Source organism: Neomonachus schauinslandi, chromosome 4 (assembly GCF_002201575.2).
Source record: "Neomonachus schauinslandi chromosome 4, ASM220157v2, whole genome shotgun sequence".
NCBI lineage: Eukaryota > Metazoa > Chordata > Mammalia > Carnivora > Phocidae > Neomonachus > Neomonachus schauinslandi.
In genome coordinates, this window is record NC_058406.1 from 17,690,152 (window position 1) to 17,702,959 (window position 12,808).

At 45.9% G+C, this 12,808-nt stretch overlaps 1 protein-coding gene across 1 annotated transcript in view; it reads left to right on the top strand.

Annotated features, from left to right (window-relative positions):
• Positions 1-347: 347 nt before the first annotated feature.
• The window catches only part of NIPAL3 (NIPA like domain containing 3), a 49,927-nt gene continuing 37,466 nt past the window's right edge, over positions 348-12,808 (top strand). The window contains exons 1-2 of the mRNA XM_021683556.2: positions 348-433; positions 3,632-3,955. Of these exons, the coding sequence (XP_021539231.1) occupies positions 3,863-3,955 (93 nt within the window). The 5' untranslated portion in view covers positions 348-433; positions 3,632-3,862. The remainder of the gene's footprint in view (positions 434-3,631; positions 3,956-12,808) is intronic.

A 12,808-nucleotide genomic window follows, 5' to 3' on the forward strand; every position in this document is an offset into this window, starting at 1 on the left:
TGTCGGGCAGGGGAGGTGAGCAGTCACCCGAGCTCTCCAGGACAGGCGGAGAGAGAGGTGTTTGTTCCAACGTCCTTGGCGCGGCCACTAGAGGGGACCCCCTCCAGGTGAGCGCAAAGCTCGAGAGGGGCCCCGCCTCCCCGAGGCGCTCCCACTACGCTTCAAGCAAGCTTTGCGGCGCAGCCAATAGCCGGAGGCTGTCCCGCCCACCCCCTCCTCGCAGCCACTCGCCTGCACGAAGTCTCCGCCAGCTTCTGACTGGCAGGCGGCCTGGCAAATCAAATCGTGGCCTTTGAAAGCAAAACACTGCAGCACTCAGGCAGCTCTTGAGTTGGGGAAGGAATTAAGGAGGCTGTGCCTCCGGGTTGCGCGGAGAGTCCGAGTCATTTCTCAGAAACCTGGGATAGGTGGGCCTTAGAGGAGACACCGCCCGGTGAGTAGTGATTAAGCCTGAGACAGGGGGGACTTCAAATCAGCCTTCGCTTTTTTCAGGAAAGGTAATGCATTTGGAATCATCTAACTGTCCCCTAGTACAAATAGCCTTCCTTCTTGCTGTCACCAGGCTTGCCGGTCTGGGTCTCGCTGCCTCGGAATGGTTTTTCCCCGCTTTTGCAGGGGGGGCATGGGTTTGCCTTACTGTAGGTGATGGCAGGCTTTACCAAATCAGGAAGTGAAATGCAGTAACTTTGCCAAAATTATTTCTCTACACGCCGGCTCGGGCTTCCTGGCAGTAGCCGATGGTGGAGTTAGCAGGTGGGGATACGGGGAGGCATTCTTGATCTACACTGTATGCGGGAAGTTATAGTTTCCAGCTCAGTGGGAGGGGAGGAGTGTAACCCTTTAGTGAGCCAAAGCCCAGGAAAAGGAAAGGGCTTGGCGTAACTGGCACTCACCACCGGCCAGAAGCTGAATCGTCAGGTGGTGGGAAAGGGCGTGTTTTATTGATTTTTCTCAGATAGAGCCAAATTCTGATACAAACCCTTCTCTTAGCAGCCATGAGCTGTGGTCCTCTCATCTGTCCAACCTCCTCTGTGGATTGGTGAAATAATTCACTGAGATAAGGTCGGGGGATGGAATGGAAGCAAGCACCGAGAATTATCTTTCCTTTTTTGAGTCAATGACCCTGTTCTTACTGCTGGCTGTGAGGGCCTCAGAATTAAGGGGTCGCTGGGAACACAGAGTTGGCCGCTTGCCTCTTGGGCATATGTTAGTGCTGAAAAAGTGCTTTGAAGGCAGAAAAGGAGGTTCACTAGGTTAACAATGTGCTCCTTAAAAGGGAGAAAAACTTGCAAAGAGTTCCTGCAAAGCTTTCTGTCCCAACTCCTACCTAGCTGAGGGAGAGCCTCCTGCCTTTGCAGGGGATGCCTTAGAGGCCTTTGCCCTGAGGCAAAAAGGGAAGCTGCTTTTAAAAAGGGAATTAAATGACTGCAACAACTCCACAAACAAAAGCGAAAACAGAAACCCACCTGAACAAAGCGGCTGGTCCAAAGAAGGTTAGGAGGCCTGGGTTTCCATCACCCCATTGGCATATCCTCAAGGCCTGTTTGCTTTCTCTGACATCCTGTGGGCGGGGCTGGCTACAGCTGTTGTATCTCTGGAGTTGTGGTTGATTAGGCCTGAGTAAGCCCTTCCATTCTTGACTGCGAGCTGCCCCAGGTGTTCCACAGGCCTGCCTTTAGCCAGTCAGTAGGTATGTTTGGAGGTCACCATGCCGGGCTCTGGGCCGGAACTTGGCAAGCTGCAACTGAACAGGGGATTCAGCAGACACCTTCCCAGTTTGGGCTCCAGTGCCCCTTCAGCTCCAGGCTAGGTTGAAAGCCTGCAAGGGTCTCTCGGAGGTCTCTCCCTGGGCCACTCTTTACTATATTCAAAACATTAAAATACATAAATTTAACACAGTCATGCTTTTCACCCACACAAAGAAGTATAGTGAAGAATAATTATACTTTTCACAAGATTGCAAATATTCATAGGTCTTTACAATCAGGGAGGTCTGGCTCTGGGATGTGAGTTATAAAATTGTCTGATGAGTGTACCTTGTATATATTGTATATAGATATGTACCATATGTATATGTGTGTATATATAATTACGGTATTGAATATACAGCGAATGTATAATGTCATCTGGAGGCAGCAGCAATAATTTAATTTTGAGGCCCTTCAACAAAGTGAGACCTGAGCCAAATGGTCTTCCTGGCTGCCCCGGTGCTAAGCCCTGCATCCAGTGTCTCCTAGATTCTGGACACAGTGTTAGCCCTGTGACATATGACTGTGCTGTTCACACCAGGAACCAGGATTGCTGGGGGCAGGGCTAGATAACAGAAGGAACTGGAAGTTACAGGACTCAGAGGCAACTTTCTAAAGCCTTGGGGGCATGGCAGAGGCTGCATCTGTTTGACACACAGTCAGCCCTCCATAAATATTTGTTGCATGAATGCATGAAAGAAAGAGGAATATCGTGGGTAAATTCAGCAATTAAACTGATAAGAATAAAATTAATACTAATAATAGCTGCCATTCATTGGCCATTTGCTATGCATGCATTTTACATGCATTATTTCATCAAATTCTCACAACAACCCTGAGGGGTGAGGTAGGAATGTTATTATCTGTATTTTACAGCAGAGAAAACTGCCTGGAAAGTTAAATGACTTGGCCAAGGCAAACAGGTAGCATATAACAGATCAAAAGCTGTAACATTTTTATATTAAAATAAACATTGAGGGGTGTCTAGGTGGGCTCAGTCAGTTAACCATCTGACTCTTGATCTCAGCTCAGGTTTGTGAGTTCAAGCTCCCACGTTGAAAAAAAAAAAAAAACAGACTTTGTAGGAGCATCCAAATTTGTATGGATTTTTTTTTACTATACGAGGACCTCAGAGAAACCCTTAGCACTGCGGTAAGGTGCTCTGGCCATTCCTCCCAGAACCCTAGGAGCATATACTTCATCTTTCTTTCTTATTTGGTAGAAAAGCTTGACCTGTGCTGAAAATTATCAGCCCGATCAAGTTAACAATGACAGTCCGAATTACTGTCATTGCCGATTTTACTTGAGGCCACATTATTACCCCCACTTTACAGATGAGGCACCTGAGGCTCCCAGAGCTGATGTGATCCGGTCACACAGGTCTTCTCCCGGGGCCCAGTGTTAGCTCACCTGTGCTCGACTGACCCTCGGTAGCAGCTCAGTTCTTCCACCATCCACAGAGATAGCTTTTCTTCTCATTCTTTCTTCCCTAAGTCAGAACGCAGATGGTTCCTGTTTTGTGGCAAAGGGATATTTTTTTGGAGGCCTGCAGAGGTAGACAAGGGCAGTATCCCACCTCTTATGTGTAGGGGAGCCTCTAGAAAAGGTAGGATTTAAATTAGGATGTGATGGGAGGAAAGAAACAGGGGGGAAGAGAAAAGGTGAGTTTTATGGGGCGGGGGGGGGGTGGGGAGGAAAGGTTCCGAGGTAGATGAGCCACATCTTTATCAAGGGAGCCAGAGGCATGATACAGTTTTTTTAAGGGCTTCACTTCTTATGATAGGTTGTTTTTTGTCCTCATAGTATTCCCTCCTCGGGTTACAAAGCTGGGCTCTATGTCACATTGTACATGCATTTTTTAATGCTCCTCCCCACCCCCCTAGAGCACCGCCAGGATAAGGAATTGCACCCTTGTCCATCTGCTTGGGAGAGACAGAACTTGGCACTTCTCTGCGTGGAGGTGAGGGAGAAGCTGTCAGCCAGCCAGAAGAGCGTTGAAGTCCTCCGATGGCTGGTGGGAGGAGGTGAACACCGCCAGGGAAGATGGTCTCCGGTTTGGGCCCCGCGTAGCAGCAGCTCCCAGGCCAGGCCCAGGGATGTGCCTTTAGAGCACCATGGACCGAGCCCACAGCGCAGCCCTGCAGCTGCACCAGCTGCCGCCCACCAGCAGCGCCGACCCGCTCAGCGAGCTTTCCTTCTCCTACAAGGCAAGAGCTTTTGTGGTTTTGAAATGTTGTGTTTTTCTAACAAGAGAGTAACACAGCACAGTGTTGGCTAACACGTTTCCAGGGGCTGTGTGCCTGTCACTGGCAGAAACAGGCAGCCGCCTCCCTCCCCCCCCCCCCGCCCCCCACTGGTAGGAGAACGTGTAATCCAGAGGAAAGAAATGCTCATGGAAATACATAAAAATAGGGGGTTGGAGAAAGACATAAAAATTGAAAGGTAGAGAAATATTTTTAAAGGGATGCTTTCCCACTTGGAAGATCTGTTGTTGTTTAAATCACCTACTCTGTTACTTGGAGACAAGATTTGTTCATATTTCAGGATATTTCCTTCCTGTCTTTTTTTGGTGTTACACATTTGGGACCAGATTGTACAGACAGTTTTGCATCTTGATTGTTTGACTTAAGCCTGTGTGGGGGGTATTTCCCCATGTCATCGAGTAGTAGTGATTTAACGCATACTTTTTTTTTTTAAAAAGATTTTATTTATTTGATAGAGAGCAAGCGAGAGAGGGCACACAAGCAGGGGGAGTGGGAGAGGGAGAAACAGGCTTCCTGCCAGGCAGGGAGCCCGATGCGGGGCTCGATCCCAGGACCCCGGGATCATGACCTGACACATACTTTTTGAATGCCCAATAATCTGTTGAGTTGCCATATCAAAATTTTCTGGACAGATTCCCTATTGCTGGCTGTTCAGGTTGTTTCTAAGCTGGGGTGACTGACTGTAAACAGTGCTGCAGCGCATGCTCCTTTGCTATTTCTAAGAATTGGCTGGCCCGGCAGAGGGGGTCTGGTGCCTGGTGAGGGAGGCCACACATGCCAGAGCATCAAGCATACAGAACATAAGAAAATACAGTTAATACAGTTGGTTCTGTGATGAATGGATGCCAAATAGACAAATACAGAATCTAAGAAAACACAGAACACTCTCCCACATGAGACTTCTAGTAAGTTTCCATTTTAATTACAAATTAATTCAGTTACTTATTACAGAAATACCTTCCTGCCAGAGCAGAGAGAAATCAGTCATGGTAACTCTACCAACAAGAAGAATTGAGGTGGGAGGAGGCACCTGGGTGGCACAGTGGGTTAAGCCTCTGTCTCTTGGTTTTGGCTGAGGTCCTGATCTCAGCGTTGTGAGATCAGACCCCCTCTGGGCTCTGCACTCAGCACGGAGTCTGCTTCAGACTCTCTCTCTGCACCCCCTCGCCCCTCCACGCTGTGTGCACACGCGCTCTCAAATAAATAAAATAAATCTTTAAAAAAATAAAATAAAAAAGAATTGAGGTGGGAGACAGGCACATGGGCAAAGTTAGGAGCCAACTGAAGTTCCAGGGGGGATAAAGGGAAGAAGACGACCTGGGTTCCAATCCCTACTCTGCTCCTTCCTAGCTAAGTGCCATTGGACATATGACTTGGCCTCTCAGAGCTTCTGTTATGGGTAGAATGGTGTAGTAATACCTCCCTCCATCCCTCATCCCTCCAATCATGTGGATCAATGAAAAAGCACCTAGCCCATGCAGGAGGCAGAAGTGCCTGTCATTACAAAGAGGAGCAGATGAAGGTGCTTAAAGCAGAGGAAGGTGTACTTAATTCTGCCTGGGGAAGTTGTTTTCCTCCTCCTTGATTTTGTTACGGCTATTCTGGTTGCAAGGAATAAAAACCCATTGCAGAGGTGATGAGGCAAAAGAAAAAACTATTATAAGACTACGGAGTAGCTCCTGGAACCAGAGGTAGGAAGGACAGTGGAGATTGGAAGGATCGGGACTCTTACCCCACCTTGGAAGGAGGGAAGACCTGATTGGCCAGCTTGAGTTAGGTGTCTACCCTGGTCCAATCTGTGGCGGGCAGGGGGGTGGAGTCACACAGCGAACAGGTTTCTGGGGGTTCTGGCCCTGTGGGTGGCTCTCAGGGGAAGGCGATTATATGGGCTGGGCAGGCTGCCCTGACATCATCTATCTTTGGGGCAAGGAAAACATTAAGAAGGCCCAGATCCAACTCGATCAGGATGAAGTCAGGAGGAAGCTGTTTGCCTTGAATGTTAGCCCTGCTCTCTGCCCTGGTTGTTGGGGTGGGGAGGGTGGGGGGTGGTGTGGTGTGGAGGGGGAATTTGTGAAAGGGAGGCCAGGAGGCCAGCTGCCCAGGCGACAGCATAGCCTGGGGTTCCTGGAGGCTTGGCCTCAGTCCGGAAGAGTCGGGCCTCAGTGAAATGCAAATAGGCATTTCAGCTGAGCACCTGCTATCCATGCCTGGGAGGGGGCTGTATAAATAATTGAGATATCTCTTCCCGGAAGGGGTTTACAGTCTGGGGAGGGAGAGCTATTTCTGTCAGTACCTTATGCTTCAGGACAGAATTTGATAAAAAATGGAGATACAACAGGTGTTAAGAGCATGGCCTTTAGAATCAGAGAGACCTGGCTTCAAATCCCAGCTTTCTCGCTTTCTATCAATATAACTTGGGGGAAAGCTCTGCAACTCTTCTGCAGCTCAGCTTTAAATCCATCCTACAGGGGTGGTTAGGAGGATGACCTGAATGTACAGATGAAGGAAACTGAAGCTGCCTGCACCATCCCGTTTCTACTGATAGAAATCCTACCTATCCTTCCAGCTCCAGCTCAGGTATCACCTTTGGCAGTTTTCCTGGCAGGAAAATATAGGTCCTTTATCATGCTTCTGTAGCCAATTCCAATTACTATAGTAATCATCATGATCATAATGGCAGTGAACATTGGTTGAGTGTTTACTATATGGCTGGGACTGTGCTGATCCCCACAAAGCCCCATAAGGTAGATACTATTATAATCCCATTTTACATATTGGGAAACTGGCACAGAGAGGTTAATTAACTTACCCAAGGCCACACAGTCAATAGGTAGTAAAGCTAGGATTCGAATTGAGTTTGTGCATTGCCAAGGCCCTTGCTTTTATCCATCAGCTTTTATCCACCACTCCCCGCATTGTGCCAGCCATTCTGCAAGGCCCCTTCTCTCCCTGACATTGGTTATTAAGTGTTGAAATAGCAATCCTGGGGAAGATAGTGCCTCCCCTACCAGAGAAGGTAAGCGTCAGGGAGCTGGCCTGAAGCCAGGTTACAGGGCAGCAGAGCCTGGTTCAGCCAGACTGATGCATCTCTTGTATTTGAATGTGAGTAACCCTCAGAGCAAGCCAAAATGCAGTTTATACTTAGCTCTTGGCAGTTTCAAGCCCAAGGGATTGTGGGAGGTCAGTTTAAATAGCAAGTGATGACTGGTCTTATCACCGTGGTGTTTAAATAGAGGCCCTCGTTGGCAGATGTAAAGCAGATTTTGGAACGGGAGATCTGAGCTGGTTTCACTCAGATACCACTATCCAAGCAAGGTTTCCCGCCTCTGTGACCTTGGGCTGCTTTTCTGGAAACCGTTCTTTCCCAGAGTTGTAGCTGATAAAAGATCAATTCTTGGAGCCAGGAGGGTCCTTAGAGCTGTTGCTAATAATAGTGATAATAAAAAAGGAAATTTTAAAAATAATAGTAACGAGCTAGAATTGTGTTAGTATTTTTTATGTGCCGGGTGGTCTTTCACCACGTGCCTTATTTCATGTAACGTGACAATCCGTGAGCGTTTACAGTCACTCCATTTTTCAGAGGGGCAGCTGAGGCTCAGAGAGTTACGGTAACTATCCTGGAGTCACACAGCAGTAAGTGGCAATGGCAGGACCCCAGCCCAGAATTGCTGGTCTTCAACATCCACGCAGGAAAGCAGAAGCAGAGAGAGAAGTGACTTTGGTCTTGCTGCCCCACCCTTGACGTTGAGGTCTGCTGACGCCACGCCGAGAAAGCCCCTGAGTCTGAAACCTTGCTGCCTGCTTCTAGTGTTGCCCTCAGCCTACTTCCCTCGCTAGTGGCACTTCCCATTCCGAGACTGCGCTATGAGTACAGTGGCCGGAAGTCCTGGCTTCATGTCCATGTATATTAATAGAGCCTCCTTTATTCTCACAGTGTCCCAATTGGGCCTACCTATGTCCCAAAGACAAGGTTCTTGATAGTGGGGAGACCTCAGTACTACCTCCCCTGCAGTATATTGGAGACCAAAGTGTTGGGAGGACCTGATCAGGTCTGGCCCTTCCCTTTCTTGCTCTGTGACTTTGGCCAAGTCTTGGTCCTTCTCGGGTAGTTGAGATCCTCCACTGACAGCAGCCCCCACTGAGGTATTTGCCTTCAAAATGAGGATGGCCCTTGCCTCCTTCCTCCCCTCCCTTCCACCTCAGTGGACTCTGCCCAGTGAAGTCGAGAGCCAGTTGGGAGCCGGACTAGATGTTGCCTCAGATGCACCCTCCCCAACTGACATTGCGGGTGAAGGAACTCAAGAACCAGAGACATCGCAGGTGAGGACACTGGCCTGAGGCCAACAGCAGGTGGTTCTCACAACCGCCCCTCAGTGGGAAACCGTTGTTTCACTCTGGGACAGAGTCCAGGGTCGAATCCCTGCTCTGGGTTAGCCGTCCACGTACGTGTGCTTGTTGAACACTTAGCACTTTAGATAACTTCTGTGAACACACCGGGCGTGGTTCCTCTGCAGAAGAGGAGCACGGTGGCTTGTCCAGAGGCAGAAGCCACCCAGGCAGGGGCCCTCACTTCCCTCCCTGCCAGCAGACCCAGACACCGCCATTTTACAGTTCTTAAGCTCTGGGCTCTGGAGGAGGGGCTTCATGTCAGGAGCTCTGCATACCTCAACTCTTTGGCCAGACACTTGAGGGCTGCTAATAGGTGTATGTTCAAACTGTGTAACCCCTGGGCCAGTGGCATCGCCTTTGCTTGACGTTAAATGCTCATAAAATTGAACCAAGCACCACTTCACAAGGTCTTGGGGCATAATTAACATTGATGAAGCCCTTTGAAATGCCTGGATGAAAGGACATTTAATTATATTGCGCTGTTACTAACCAGGTCTGTCCGTAGCCAGTCATTATGCATGGAGATGGCTGTGCTTGTGGAAATGGCCTTTGAAAGAAACCTCAGCTGCCCATTTCACAAGTGGGAATGGAGCACTTACGAGGCGGGGTTATTTTTTTTCCTAATTCACTTTGCCACCTTTAAAGGACACCTGAGAGAACACAGCGGGAGATGGTCTGCAGGAGTAGTTACCATCAGGAGACTGGAAATCAGGCCTCAAGCCACACAAATCCTCCCCGTCCCCACCTTGGGCAAGTTCTTGCACTTCTCTGGGCCTTCCTTTGTTCATGTGTAAAGTCCTTCCGACTTGTGTGCAGAAATTCGGACTCATAATAGTCCCCACTTCGTCAGTTGGTTGTGGCCCAAAGGCAAGGCATGGAAAGGGCTTTGCACCACACCTAATGTGTAGATATGAAAATACTCCAGAAACACCCACCTTTATTATCATAGTAACCTTGCGGGTTAACTGTCAACCATTTATCATTAGCGTAGGTCAACGGAGTTTCTGGGCCGAGCGCCTGTCTGTTCCCCAGATCTCTGCCTCCATGAAGCTGAGGTCCTTGCTCTGTATTCTTAATGAGCCACCCTTAGTGAAGGGCTTCCTTTGGGGTCTTCAGACTTGACCCTCTAAACAAACACCGTGTATTGCCTCACTCATTCCTTTGGTTGACATCTGAAACTTAAAACTTGTGTGACAAGTTTATATTTGCAAAGTATGTCATTTCTGGCACATTTTAGTACTAGTATTTTTTTTTAGAGTCCCTGGAATATAAAGCCCACTTGATACCTACCATCAGCCTTCTGAAAAAGCTCTTCTTTAGCAGTTGGAAATTTTACATCATTCCTTTTTCTCCTTAATTTTGTATCTCCCTTATGTTTCCCCCACAGAATTTTGTCCCCAAACAGTGTCTATCTTTTAACACTTAAACATTTTATGGACACTTATCATACTTCTCTACAAGAAGGAATGTAAAATATGCACTCAAATTTCACTTTTTAATATTTTCTTTGACATAAGGTTTGTGAAATAACAAAAATTCAACTAAGTAAATTTTGAAGCCCTAACTGGCTTTATTAATTGATTCATGAATCAGGCAGCATCCCATCTAGCAAGTGGAGGGGAGCTCCAAAGGGCTACAGAAAGAGAAGAGGTCTTTTTTTTTTTTTTTTTTAAGATTTATTTATTGAAGAGAGAGAGAGTGTGTGTGCATGTGTGTGCAGGGGGCAGGGCAGAGGGAGAGAAAGAAACTCAAGCAGACTCCCGGCTGAGTGCAGAGCCTGGCATTGGGCCCCATCTCATGACCCTGAAATTATGACCTGAGCCATAATCAAGAGTTGGACACTTAACTGACTGAGCCACCCAGGTGCCCTGAAAGGGAAGAGTTTTTAAACACGAGACAAGAAAGATATAAACAGAAAAAAGAATTACTTCAGGTGAAGTGGCTTTCCTTTGGGGACAAAAGAGTCTTATTAGATGGATTACCTCATCTTCCTTTGAGGGATAGAGAGGGCCCATGTGACAGATTACCTTGTTGGTGCTGATCAGAAGATTCCTGACCAGTTAAGATTACCTTTCTGGAGGAGGTTAGAACTTCAGTAAGGTTAGGTGTTAAGCCCCAGTTTGGTGATTTGATGTAAGTGATGCCAATTTGGGCCTCAGGCTTTCTTTTTAACAGGTTCGGAAGTACTGACTCAATCTAGAAGTTCTTTATTCATACAATTGAATAAAAGCAATTGGTGAATGCAATATAAAGTTTTATAATAATTATTAAGCATAAAATAACATTGTATTAGGAATGAATATCTGAGAAGAATGGGACTTCTTTCCCCCAATATTCAAGAAAAATATTACTGATTGCTAGAATGAGACAGATTTTAACATCAGTTCTGTTGCAGGTTTTGGGCTTTATAGCTGAGGTGCTGAGAACGTGTTCACATAAGTACCTGCAATGGAAAGAATGTTATTATAGAAGCATCCCTAAATTCTTTCAAGTCCTCCCAAGTTATGTGCTAAAAATCGCATAGTGATGGGGCACCTGGGTGGCTCAGTCAGTTAAGCTTCCAACACTTGATCTCAGCTCAGGTCTTGATCTCAGGGTCATGAGTTCAAGCCCCATGTTGGGCTCGTGCTGGGTGTGAAACCTACTTAAAAAAAACACACACATAGTGATAAGCTATTTTTATTGACTTATCAGCTAACAGTATGAGTAGAGCATCCTTTATTTTTCTTCAAAACAAAGTACTGTATACAGTTAATTTACAACAGGATTTATTTTGCTTTCACAATATAGGTTCCCTTCCCTTCTAGATTCTTCCATTCTAGATTCTGCTGGTCTAATAATTAAATTGACATAAGACAGATTCACAGGAGAAAAATATAATTTCATACATATGGGAGCCACAAAGAAAAATTTAATTTCATACATATGGGAGCCACAAAGATATGATGCTCAAAGAAGTAACCAAAGCAGGCAGCTTTTATACCTTTTAGACGAAGAAACAATAAATTTGTGAAGAATTGAAAAAGGGGTTTGGGCTCGGGGTAATAAATTAATGAGGTAGTAACAAGGTTTGTTTATACAGTCTTCTTGGCCCTAAATTTCCTATCTCTGGTGATAAGGATGTCTCTCTTCCTCCTGGTACATATTAGGAAAATACCTTTCACATGGGAGATTTATTTCCTGTTTTCAGGGGGAACAAAAGGGGACTCAGAGTACCCTTCTTGTCCTGGCTGTTTCTTAAGTAACGTAATTCAAAATAATCAGTTATGCCAAAATGACGTATTTGGGGTGGTGTGTTCTCCTCAACAATTTCTGTGAAGTTTACCAAAAAGGCCTTATCAATTATGCTGATAAATTTTCACTTAGAGGCACGTTGGATTAACCTATCTAGAAGGGGTTGGGGAAACAGACATCTTGTTAATTTTACTACACCATTGCCTATCCTGTATTGCAATACATATATTTTATTTTTTAAAGAAGGCTCCACGTCCAGTGTGGGGCTTGAACTCAAAACTCTGAGATCAAGAGTTGCATGCTGCACCAACTGAGCCAGCCAGGTGTCTCAATACTGTTTTTAATAGTATACATACTATACATACAATACTATAGTATCTGTACTGTATTATTTATACTATGCATACAATACTATAGTATTTATACATACAATACGTACATACAACTACTATAGTATTTGTAGAAACAAATGTAATTATAAATGCTTTATCATATGTTTGAATATGGTAATTGTAATCCCCAGCATAATCACTAAGAAAATAACTCAAAAATAATAGTGAAGGAAATGATAAGGGAATTAAAATTGTACTGTAGAGGGGCGCCTGGGTGGCTCAATCAGTTGAGTGTCTGACTCTTGGTTTCAGCTCAGGTCATGATCTTATGGGTTAAGAGATCAAGCCCCACATTGGGCTCTGTGCTCAGCAGGGAATCTGCTTGAAGATTCTCTCCCTCTGCCCCCCTCCCTGCTCAAGTGTGCATGCTTTCTCTCTCTCTCAAATAAATAAATAAAATCTTTTCCAAAAAATGGTACACTAGAAAATATTTAACACAAAAGAAGGCAGTAATGGAGAAACTGAGGAACAAAAAGAGACATGACATGTAGAAAACAAAACAGCAGAAATCTTTCCTTATCAGTAATTACAGTAAATGTAAATGACTTAAACTCTCCAATTAAAGGGGAGAGATTGACAGAATAGATTTTTTAAGAAACATAATCCAAGTATATGCTATTTACAAGACACTCACTTTAGATTCAAAGACAAAAATGAGGGGGATGCCTGGGTGACTCATTCAGGTAAGCATCCAACTCTTGATCTCAGCTCAGGTTTTGATCTCAGGGTCATGAGTTCAAGCCATGCATTGGAGCCCACTTAAAAAAACAAACAAACAGGG